At 31.4% G+C, this 12,745-nt stretch overlaps 1 protein-coding gene across 2 annotated transcripts in view; it reads left to right on the top strand.

Annotated features, from left to right (window-relative positions):
* Nucleotides 1–3,934: 3,934 nt before the first annotated feature.
* The window catches only part of Sec71 (ADP ribosylation factor guanine nucleotide exchange factor Sec71), a 104,204-nt gene continuing 95,393 nt past the window's right edge, over nucleotides 3,935–12,745 (top strand). For both annotated transcript variants that reach the window (XM_076464039.1, XM_076464038.1), the window contains exons 1-2: nucleotides 3,935–4,141; nucleotides 6,866–6,896. In XM_076464039.1, the coding sequence (XP_076320154.1) occupies nucleotides 4,018–4,141; nucleotides 6,866–6,896 (155 nt within the window). In that variant the 5' untranslated portion in view covers nucleotides 3,935–4,017. The remainder of the gene's footprint in view (nucleotides 4,142–6,865; nucleotides 6,897–12,745) is intronic.

The following is a 12,745-nucleotide window of genomic DNA, read 5'->3' as shown; positions in this document are numbered from 1 at the left end:
AATATTTCAATTAACAGAACTGAGTTTGAGTCGTCTTTTTAAAAGTAAATGGGACTGTCTTGATTGACCAGCAGGTCCCTTGTTGTCATTAAATATTCTGTTACTTTATATCCTGAAAGAGAGTATCTTACTTAGGAATAATCTTCCGAACGTTAAGAATTATCGAACTTATAAATTTGTTCTGATTTTCTTGGTCGTTATTGTAACATTTCAAATTTAAACTTTATTTACTATGCTGATTTATAGTATTTTTAATCCTGCAGAAAAAAATATGCCTAAAATGGAATGAGTGCTTTCTGACGGGTTTATTAGATCTTAGTTTTTATCATTTATGTGGTACATTTAAATAAAACTGGGACAATCTTAAAACAATGCGCATTCGATATACACAACTGTTTCTGTTTAACTACGGCGCAAGTGTTAAATTTAATAATTTTAGAAGCGATAATTTTCAAATGTTTGTTTAATAGCTGTGTATGAACTGTGTTGAACAAAAAAAAACGTATGTCACCATTTATGTTACTGCAAGAAGAAACAGAATTAAGATAATTCATCAGATTCACCATCAGCAGGATTAAACAGGGCATAAATGGTTAGCTCAAGCTAGCAACTAGGTCAGTTGTGCCAGCGCTAATTGAAGCATGTCACAGATATTGAGAGGTGCCAACAAACCACATAATGCCAGTAGAAGAAGGCTGTGTTAAGGACAGTTTGTTTCTTATGAATTTCGCACAAAACTACATGAAGAATATCTTTACTAGCTGTTCCTAATTTAGCAGTGTAAGACTAGAGAGATGGTAGCTAGTTATCACCATCCACTGCCAACTCTTGGGCTACTCTTTTACGAAAGAATAGTGCAATTTACTGTCATATTATAATGTCCCCACGGCTGAAAACGCAAGCACGTTTGGTGTGACGAAGATTCGAACCTATGATCCTTACATGATGAATCGAAAACCCTAACCCCCTGGCCGTGCTGGGCCCCTTTGTTGGGGACAAATAACTGAAGATTCTATGAGACATTGTGTGAGCAATGAGAATCAGTCTAGTATCTGATGATCAAGTAATCAGTAAGGTATATCTGTGTGTGCTGATTGATGGGCAGTGAAAAAAAAATTCCTATAGCAAGAATAAAGGTGGATTTTTCATACTATGCGTGAAAATTTAAGGCCATGGGTACTTGGTGATTGGCAAAATTTCAGAGAGCTGGATTTTGGAGGAACCAGATAGAAAGGAGACTGATGAGACACCTACAGCCACCACAAGAGCTCAAGAAAAGAAAAGCAACAAAACATCAACCTCCTGAAAGTTTCGAAAGATGACATCCTGAGTGTAAGTCTATTCAAACTGAGGAAAAAGAGAGTGAAGAAGTATCTGCAGTCATCACAAGAGCTTAAGAAAGGAAAAGCAAGCAAAAATCAAGCCCATGCAAGTCTCTTAAGGAGATGAGACATCCTGAATGTCATGTCTATAGGAACTGAAGGAAATTCAGAAGAAAGACTCTTCACTGCAGAAACTTTGTACAATACCTATAAGAAAGTCGAGCGTAAGACAAAGGAGAAAAAATTTTTCAGAACAGATAATCACATGGTGGTGCTGTTCTAGATCTATCAAGATATTTCTACTGGGAAAGTTAAACTGATCATAGTACCAATAGAAAATTGGACTTAGGTGATGAAGCTGACTTATGAGTCGATTAGGAGAGGACACCTAGAATGAGAGAAGATGATTAACATAACCATCAGCAACTTTCATTGGTTGGGGTTATTGGAGATGTTGTCATATTATGTGATATATGTTAAAGGACAATACCTACAGGGAAAATAACCAAGGTGCCACCTGGTGAGATGTGTCTCTTTTGTGTTTAACGTAACTGAATCCAGTCTGTTTGGGTTTTGGGAAGAAAAGAGACGATTGTTCAAAGCTCTGAAAACAACTGTGATTACCAGCAGTGTAACAACTATTTTTACATACGTTTGATTTGTGCTCATATAATATTTTAAAACAAGTGGACTGATCGCTGTTTGCCTATTCTTGAAATTTAACGCCAACACTTAAAAGCACCTTCAGTAAAGAATACAACTCGTATGTAAAAAACTTGACAATTAAATTGATATGTTTAATAAGAGAAGTTAAATATTAGAAAGAATGTTACATCTTTGAATAATTATGTCATGAGAATGGAAGAAATAAAAAATGAACATAAAATGAAACACACAATGAAAATCTTTAATCAAATAGTCTTAGCATAAAGAAAGTGTGTGTGTCTTTGTCTTATTGACCCGAGATGATCGCTCTTAAAGGATCTTATATCTTCAATTGATCAGGATGAATCTGTATAACAGAGTGACTAAATTTAGTGTCCCTTATTTCAAAGAAATGTTATACTTACCCATATGAACTTGCCCTATCCACGAGACTAGTCATTTTTATTCAAACATTAGTGAGTCTTTAACCTTGATATATCACCCTAACTGCCACTTAAGGATATTGCTGTCAAAATTCTTGCATAATGTACACTATTAGAGTAATTTCTACAACAGACAAATATCGTCTGCACGAGAATAACAAAGAAACAAATATAGTTAGAATTAAATAAAACTCAACAGATTTCTTGATCATCACATGTTATGTGAAACCTACACATAAACAGAATAAAGAAATAAATTCCGAATAAATGCTTTAATATTGCAATATGATAGAAATGTCTAGTATAATTTTCGTATTCTCATATAAAACTGATTTCCTTACAAGTGTTAAATCGGTACACTTTGTCGTGGGATGGTTAATCAGGACAATTGTGAAATAAATCTGAGTTTAACTAAACAACTAAGTTTAAGCTAATAAAACAAATAGATTAGATATATGATGTAAAATGAAAACAAACAAACAAAAAAAAGGTATACATACTTACTTACATTGATTTAGAAAGTTGCCCTCTATAGAACCAGTAAATCAGTAAACAGCTTTTAGTCTCTCACAATATTTTCTTATCAGCCAACTCCCACTATAAATCTAATAGATCTGATTTGAATTCAGTGATTTCTACTAATACGGGCCCGGCATGGCCTAGCGCGTAAGGCGTGCGACTTGTAATCCGAGGGTCGCGGGTTCGCGCCCGCGTCGCGCTAAACATGCTCGCCCTCCCAGCCGTGGGGGTGTATAATGTGACGGTCAATCCCACTATTCGTTGGTAAAAGAGTAGCCCAAGAGTTGGTGGTGGGTGGTGATGACTAGCTGCCTTCCCTCTAGTCTTACACTGCTAAATTAGGGACGGCTAGCACAGATAGCCCTCGAGTAGCTTTGTGCGAAATTCCCAAACAAACAAACAAACAAATCTACTAATACGAAACGTCGGATTCATTTACAATGACGTACGTTATAACGTCACTAATCATTCTCCTATAACACTGTGAAAGCTGTTATTTCTAGATATTATCAACACGGCCAATGAAAGTCATTGCTGTCGCTGATTTGTTCTACACAGCGTGTGAACTTGAAGCAATATTCCAGATACTATTTGCTATAGAATAACAAAAAAAAAGAGAAGAACAAAAACAAATGTATAGTTTTCTGCACCGCGTAAAACTGCAGAGAATCAATCTTAAAAAAAAATGTTTTTTTAAAATAACTATATTACAGAAAGCAGTTGGGAAACATATAATGAGCCTGCATATTACATATTGATATACACAGTATTATTATTTCTCATTTTTGTCAATGCCAGTGTGGTTAAATAAATCTAAAAACCACTGAATAATGTTAAATAACAGTCACTCGAGTCTAAAAACCTTGGTGAGTGTATCAGGTAAAACTCATGATGCTTAATTTTATTCCAGAAGTACTTTCAGCTTTAAAATGTAATTCATTTTACTGATTTAATTTAATAATTTTTCTTATTATTAAAGTAACGACGTCATGAGGTTGACTTTGGCAACAACATTGTACTTATACTCTCGTAGCGAAAGGAGTGTGAATTGTAAGGAATAATGTTGTATGTCGGAAAAAGTTTAAACGATGATCGAAACGATTAATGCAGGCGAGATGTTTATTACCAGAACTTTAGAAAAAATTTTGAATGATCGTGAAATTAAGAAATCGTATCATTCACAGCTTAAAAAAGCTTGTGAAGTTGCTTTAGGTAAGTCTGTTTTATTCTATGAAAATTGTCTTATGATCACAGACTGCTTCGATGTCCGTGTTAGTGTTTATGTGTACAAACTGACGTTAGAATTTCTATTTTTTAGGCCTAAAAGAATGATAAATGCGGTTGAAACTTTTTTTTTTTCCAGTTTGTGGTTTTGATGTCTATTCATATCCCGATTTCGAAAGCTATCTCAGTAAAAAATAACTTTATAACATTCTAACAAAACCATATTGATACTGATAGTTAAATTAATGTGTAGTCAGCACCATACGAAATGTTTACTGCTAGCACTAACTACATTAATATTACTACTAGCATTACCAATACAGTATAACAACAATGTTTATTTTAAAATGTAGTTATAAAATAAGAGAATTAACAGTAATATTATAGCTTACTCAGTATGCTTGTATACTTAAACAACAATAAGAACAAAAATTATCGTTTTTTTATGAAATTTAAAATTAATATTTGTGTCTGTAAATGTAATTGTGTAAAAAAAAAGATATTAAGTCATAACTACTTACCACTTGTTAAATTTTTTCACATCCAAAAAATGTTTAGTGAACCAACAAACTGAACTTCATGAATCTATGTACTTTTAAACTTAAAAGTTTTTAACTGATTGTAATTGTGTTGGGGGTTTGGAGATTTTTGAGTAGCCACTGCTGATACAGATGGAGATTTGTGCTGGTTACCCGAAACATCATTCAAAACTTTCTTCACAAGTGCAGTTAATTAACAGTTCCTCTTGAGAAATTGGTCATATAGTAATCATTAATTGACATTTAAATGGTTGAATGGAATAATCTATATCTAATAATTTCAATGATATAAATTAGCATCTTATAAGTGAGTGAGTGGAATATCTCAGTGTAATAGTAATTATGAAAAAAATGTTTTCTAAATGTGTTATAGTGGTATATATATATATATATATATATATATATATATTTAATATGCGTATATATATACACAACCTGTGAACACAGTGAGAGGGTTACTCACTTCTTTCTGTCAGTGATATTGTTGAATTGTAAATGTCAAGTGATGATAAAAGTCCTAACTCCTGGGAATTTTGGAGTTTTAAAAAATAATACATTTTTTTTAAATTGGCAGATATTTTATATTTTCATAACTGCATGTAGTATTTTGTTTAAGATAAGCCACTAATTGAGACATATTCTCAACTTTAATGGATTATTTACTTTGGAAGCTGTGTTAATTAGATTTTCTGTTTGTTTTAATGTTTATTGAATTTACTATTCCAATTTTTAAACATCTTGCTTTTATTCTTAAGACTGTTTATCTCCCCAGTGGCAGACTTACAACACTTAAACCCAGGTTTCAATTCGAGTGGTAGACAGAGTACAGACAAATGGCTCATTGTGTAACATTGTGCTTAACTACATACAGACAAGACTGTTCATTTGGAATATTGTGTTCAGTTGTGAGCTGTATCTGAATAGTTGAAGAGGGCTCAGTGAAACATTACTAAAATAGTTCTTGGGATGGAAAGGTTATGTGAGGACATGTTAATATTTTTGGAATATATTTTTTTTGAAGAAAGAGTTAAGAGAAGGTCTAATAAAAGTGTTTAGATTATTAAAAAGATTGATTATTTTGATGCATCTATTTTTTTTGTTGTTGAACTTAATGGTAGAAATATAGGATTATGTGAAAAATACAAATTTTGGCAGGGTTAGAGTAATTTTAAGCAGATAGTTTTATTTTTCTAGCAGGGTTGTTGGCCTTTGAAATGGATTACTCTCAAATGTGGCAAATGCAGTTAATTTTTAAGCTAATATAAAGGAAGGCTTGATAAATATTTGAAACAATAATGGCTGGTTTTTGGATGTTTTCATTGTTTAGTGAATGAAATGTCCGACATGGACCAACAGGATTCTTGTTGTCTTAAATTGTTATAAAATTATATTCAAGCAAATTACATTTCTGTTGTAATTATTCTTGTGGTATTTACACAAAAATTTCAGATGAACAGAGAATAATTTTTCACTTATTTTTCTTCAAGCTTTGAAATCAATTAAATGTAAGCAGATTATGAAGTATAATATGCTGTACTCTTCAGTTGTGATAAGTAACTGACATCAAAATTTAGTTGGGACTATTCAGTTGTTGAGGCAAGCCATTTGCAATGGCAAAGGTAAATTAGCATGACAGAGCATTTTAGAGGTTTGGTTAAAAGATGCAAGTCAAAAGATGGGTTGGGGAATGGGTATTTCTGGAGCTTTAAATCATTTTTCATTCAAGACAAAAGTAGCCCAAACTGTATAAATTACATAGGAAATAATTTTGTGACTTAGTGTGATTGATACTTTGAAATTGAAATGTGGTGAAAGCTCTCAAAATTTTCTGCAACTCTTGTTTTTTGATTCTTTTAAACTTTTTGTTTTTATTGAAATTTGTCTATGATTGAAGTGGTGATATTTTCTATCAATATACCTACACCTACTTCAGTTAAAGAAAGTCATACTTAACCTTTGTACTTAGAAATAAAGATAATTAAAATAGTTAAATTTTTGTAAGCCTTTTGTTGTATGAGTATAGTTATCTTAAGTGTACATTAAGCAATATTTTGTTTTACGTTAGGCCTATTCACCATTAATAAAAGATAAACATGATTTATATTCATTGAAATTTAGTATAGGATGTTGCTTGTGCAATTTTATGTAACTTTAATTATTATTTTTTGTGCAGATGACATTAAGAAGGAAACAAAAAATCTTAGGTAGGTTTTTCTTTAATTAAAAATTGTCTTGATTCAACAATAAGTTAGGTAATTTATAATATAAAATCACAGTAGAATTCCTAATATTAAATTCAATTTAAATAGTAAGTTGATACATTTTCACTCCAAAGTTATCAGACTACCTGTTTTGATAGTGCACTTAATAAATGAAAAAAAAGGCATTTTTATTATGTACATAACCTTTAAATTGTATTTAATGTGATTGTACTTGGGTCATTCCATGCCAAATCATCCAGATTTTGGAAAATTTTCCAGGTGACCCCTATAGAATGCCTTGAAAACATTCACATGTGCTCATCTACCCATATAATGAAAAATTGCAAAAGATTAGATCAATATCTCTAATAGTTTCTGACTTACAGCCCTGTAAAATGTAACTAATCTTTTTTTTATTTTTGGTGAATTCATTTTCCGGAAACTTTGGTTGCTTAAAGCTGCAAGGGTAATGGTGGTAGAAGGCTGAAATTTGCTACACTGACTGAATTAATTTCACAGAATTAAAAAATGGTCTCAAACCAAGTTTATCTCTCTTAGGATTTTCATAGTGAGGCTGTAAAATCACTTGAAAACCCAAAATCGTAAAAAACATTGGTTTATTTAATAAGCCATAGCTCTAAGACTTAATACAATACAAAGCTGAATTTTTTTTCTAATTTCCTATAACATATCAGTTGATACATCAGCAATTGTTTTAATTAAAAGTCTGTTAGATCTGTAAAAAAAATTTAGTTACATGCAACTTTTTATGATTTAGCTAAAAATAGCCCTACTTCAGGCCACAGTTTGACCATGTCACCAGTTATTCAGCCTTTTCAGATTTTTACCATATATTCTTACATCTCTGAATATGATCTACAAAAAAAATTAGGATGGTGTTCAACCTACATTTTGAGTTATAATTTTGTAAAGTATCCTGTGACCATACGTTTACTTGACAAAAAAAATTTCAATTCAGGGGTGTTACTGTGTGCAAATATATCCATACAGGGTATTCAGGGTATTCAGTTTTTTCTTGTCAATCAGGAATCAGTCCTGCAGAATTGTGTAAAGTTTGATCTACTTGAGCGCTATGAAAAATGCAAAACTGTGGCAGGTATTAGGTCACATCATAGCTTTATTCCCCACTCTACCAACAAATTGTATATAAGAAGGCTATCAGATGATGATGTGTACACAGTTGTAACTGTTGGTAGTAGCAGTGAAAGTGATGCTGCAGCAGCTCAAATAGGTCTAATGATAGCAGTGACAATTATCAGCCAGGGAAATATGTGGCATGCATGTACGATCATGAACGGTATGTGGGAAACATAAAAGATAGATCAGATGAACATTCCTATGTGTTGGTGTAACTTATAAAGACATCAAGAAACGAACTGTTCTCATGGCCTGCAAGGTCAAGTAAAGATGAAAGCTGGATTCTTTTTCAACATATTCTTTGTCTGGTAAAGTGCATCTACCATGCAAGGCACTAGTGCTTGCCACTGTGTTCTAAGTCAAAGTGATCTCAAAATAATCAAACTCAAATTTCAGAAGTTTATTCAAGCTGTCTGAATTTGATGTTGTTAAGGCTAATTTATTGCCAAAGCAGTTTTGAAACATTTCATTGTCACGATTATTTCAGTTTGGTGTGACTGTAATCTTTGTTATCCCCTGTTGTAGCACTGTGCTGTGCTTTTTGTATCTGATTTACCTTTGTATATATTATATTATGAATTTTAAACTCAGCCATATCTGCATAACTGTAATGCATACACAATATATTTGCATTACCATGTGATCCAACTAGTTGTGCCAATAAACTTGTTCAGAAATGAATTAATTCTTTCTTGTTTCTTACAACTTCATAATTTAACATTGTGAAACGCTGGCTAGAATATTTAAGTGGGATTCATAAGATTCTGACAGCTATTTTTCAAAATTGTATGGATATATTTGCACACAGTAACATACCTGAACTGAATTTTTTTTAAATAAAAAATGTATGGTCAGAGGATACTTTACAAAATTATAACTCAAAAAGTAGGTTGAACACCATCCTGATTTTTTTGTAGATCATATTCAGAGATGTAAGAATATATGGTAAAAATCTGAAAAGGTTGAATAACTAGTGACATGGTCAAACTGTAGCCTGAAGTAGGGCTCTTTTTAGCTAAATCATAAAAAGTTGCATGCAGCTAACTTTTTTTGCAGGAGATCTAACAGACTTTTAATTACAACAATTGCTGATGTATCAACTGATATGTTATAGGAAATTAGAAAAAAAAATCAGCTTTGTATCATATTAAGCCTTAGAGCTATGGCTTATTACATTAAACCAATGTTTTTTACGATTTTGGGTTTTCAGGTGATTTTACAGCCTCACTATGCAAATACTAAGAGAGATAAACTTGGTTTGAGACCATTTTTGCATTCTGTGAGATTAGTTCTGCCAGTGTAGCAAATTTCAGCCTTCTACCACCATTACTCTTGCAGCTTTAAGCAGCCAAAGTTTCCTGAAAATGAATTTGTCAAAAAAAAACCAAAAAAACATTAGTTACATTTTACAGGGCTGTAAATCAGAAACTATTAGAGATATTGATCTAATCTTTGGCAATTTTTCTTTATATGAGTAGATGAGCACATGTGAATTTTTTCAAGGCATTCTGTGGGGGTCACCTGCAGCCCTCTGGATGATTTGACATGGATTGATCCATTTGTTGTCATATTCTTATGCACTTTCATATATATACCATTTGCACCTGAAATGTATATTTTATCTTTAGAATTAAGTATTGTTGGTTAAATTCTGTTAAATGGTTCAAAAAAAAAAAAAGGAATGAAATTTTATTCATAGAACATGATATTTGACCAATTGCACTTTTTATATATGGTAATAGCATACTGTCTTATTATTACTTTTACATTTGTACTGTGTGGATTGAAAGTTTCATTCTACTTATTCTGTAAAATGTATTTAGAGAAATTGGCCATAAAATCTCAATCTGTAGCAAGTGTCTTTATTTAATTAAGTTTGTTATTTAAGTTAGTTATATTAGGAAAAAAATGTTAAGTTCTGTTTATGCAACTATGAAAAATTGAAATTTAAATCTATCTCAAACTTAGTAGTTTTCATTTCATCATCAGTGATTAGTTTTCTTTATGTATTACCTAACTGTTTCATGTTATGACCAAGATAAGCTAGTTTGTCTATGATTTTGGGCTTCAGTGAACATCTTGTCATTTCCAATGTACCTAGTGTCCAGTTTCAAAGCAAAACACTATTAATGTTAGCATATAATTTATATACACATTTTGTCATATGGATTCTCTTGCATGATATTGTAGACTAACTATTCATTACACGTGTATTACAACAGTGCATCTCCTATACTGTTGGTGCCCTTCCCTTCCAAGCACTTTGGTATAATACCTAGTTTACATACACAAAGTAATGCTTTGTATGACAGCTTGGTACTGGAGTTTGATACAACATTTGTTTATGAAATTGTATAAATCAAAAGATTGAAGTGTGCAACTGTGAAGGCTTAGGACTAGTTTGTGGCGAGTATATGAAACTTCTAACCTAGGAATAGCACCCTAGAGGAATGCCTATAAGAACTGCTGGAACTGACTTGAATCATGTAAATATTAATCCAGTGGTGATAAGTAAAAGGAATGATAAGAGGTGATAGTTTCTTAAGAAATCTTTGATCAATTAATCTTTTATATAAGGTTTGCAAAGTTTTTTTGCATAATATGATAGCATAAATGAAAGTCAATATAAATTTTAAACTTTCCAGCTAAAATGGAATTAAACGGCAATGAAACTGTTTCCCAAATTATAACATGGTGTTGTCACGTGTGCTGACAATGCCACGTTAAAATTGGCAAAATGTAGTTTTATTGTATATTTCGATATGTTCAAATTCAGCTATCTTTAATTTTTGAAAGTGTGTGAGATAACTCCAATACTTATTAACATGATTTGATAAAAAAGGAAATCATGTCTGACCAATTTTCTAAAGAATATTCCCTGTATCTTTACAATAGAAAGTGTGTATCATGAATCTTGATAGTGGTTCATAACAGGGATTGCACAAAATCCTAATAGAATATTTGGGCCAAAAAAGCACCTTAAGCAGTAAAGATTCATTTCAAGTGACACTTCAAAATCTCTACTATTGACTGATAAGGCTGTACACATAAATATGCATACAAAAAACATATGTTAGACATATAAAGAAAATAAATCTGCTCAAAACAGCTCATTTATAATTCTCCTCCTCCTTACTATTATTCTGTTACTAGCCTATAACAAACTGCTCAGCATATTACACAAATATTTATATAATATTAAATAAGGTACTGCAAAGGTTGTAGGAGTATTGAAAATTGATTTTTTGTATTTTATATAGGCTAAAAATTATCATAATTCTAGTGTAGATGTTATCCTTACCATTCTAATTAACGTTCGTACAAATGTGATATTCCTTTAAAACACTTAAATGTAATGTGAAGCAGGAATTAATAATCAATAATAGATGTACCTTAGATGACTGTACTCTTTAGATCCTCAATTATTTGTACACTATACAAACAGTGCTTTTGTGGATAATTTATATATGAAGTGAAAGAGTAAAAAAAATCAATAGACATTAAATGTAATGACACATATTCATAGAATAAGACCCACAGTAGTGTGTCATATCTCTTAAACATATTGCAGGACACACTGTATATTAACAGAAGTGATAGTTTAGCAATTTTCTACTTTCTGTATTTCAGATTATGGTAATCCAAACTATCACACATTTTCAATTTGTGTGTTCTTCTGGACCATTAGTTCACATACTAAATTTCAAGGCAATCCATGAAAGAAATACATAAGATATAAATTTACAATTTTGATTGCATTTCTTTGTTGCTTTTTTTGCACTGAAAGTATGAAAAATGTATTTAACAGAAAACCATACTTAGCTTTATTGGATTTACTTCAAGTTTGTTACACTGATAGATCTTTATAATATACAGTTATGTTCAAATTTCATATAAATATAAATTATATGTGCAAAGTTACTTAACAAAAACTGCTCAGTTCTTATGGAAATGTTTTGGTAAAATGTTTACATGTGCTTTCAATTTGATATTTTTACTTAAGCTTTATCTTAGTGTCACTGATTTAGAGCAGCAAAACTACATATGAAAATATGTAGATGCACAAGCATTGTTTAGTCCAATTAAACTAGATTAACAGTTTCAAGTTTTCAAAATAATCATATTGATGGACAGTTGTTATTCATTATTCTTTGCCAACTTTTAAGCTGAAGTTTGTTAAATTTTATGAAATTCTTTTGATTAAAGAACATTTAGCATCTTGTGATATTAGCTTAAACAAATAGCATAAACAGTGATGCTTGACATATCTCTGTTGACTGTATGCAGGTGATAAGTTGTTAACCTAGTTTCCATGTCATTACTATAAAGGAAATTGTTAACACTTTTTTTAGAGAGGAAAAATTACCATTGTATATTTTAAAGGATCTGGTTACTTCTGTAAAGTATGGTTCTGGTCTGAATAGTAGGGTTATGATCCTTAAACTGATGTTGGTTACTATCAAGCTTTACTTTCTTATTTGCTGTGATTTGTTTGTGTGAGTTGATAGTCATGATATCTAATCAAAAACATCTTAGGTGTGAAAAAATGTTGTGTTGATTTAGCATGTAACATGAAGAAATGAAATCAAAATTGGTGACCAAACTGGAAGCTACATTTAAGCATTGATAAGAGTTTTTACAGAAAATATTCATTCGTCAGTTAGCTAGGCTCCATATTTTACTTTACACAACCA

Source organism: Tachypleus tridentatus, chromosome 10, assembly GCF_004210375.1.
Source record: "Tachypleus tridentatus isolate NWPU-2018 chromosome 10, ASM421037v1, whole genome shotgun sequence".
In the NCBI taxonomy this organism is placed as follows: domain Eukaryota; kingdom Metazoa; phylum Arthropoda; class Merostomata; order Xiphosura; family Limulidae; genus Tachypleus; species Tachypleus tridentatus.
The sequence above is the reverse complement of the archived record's forward strand: the minus strand, read 5'-3'. Positions and strand labels throughout refer to the sequence as shown.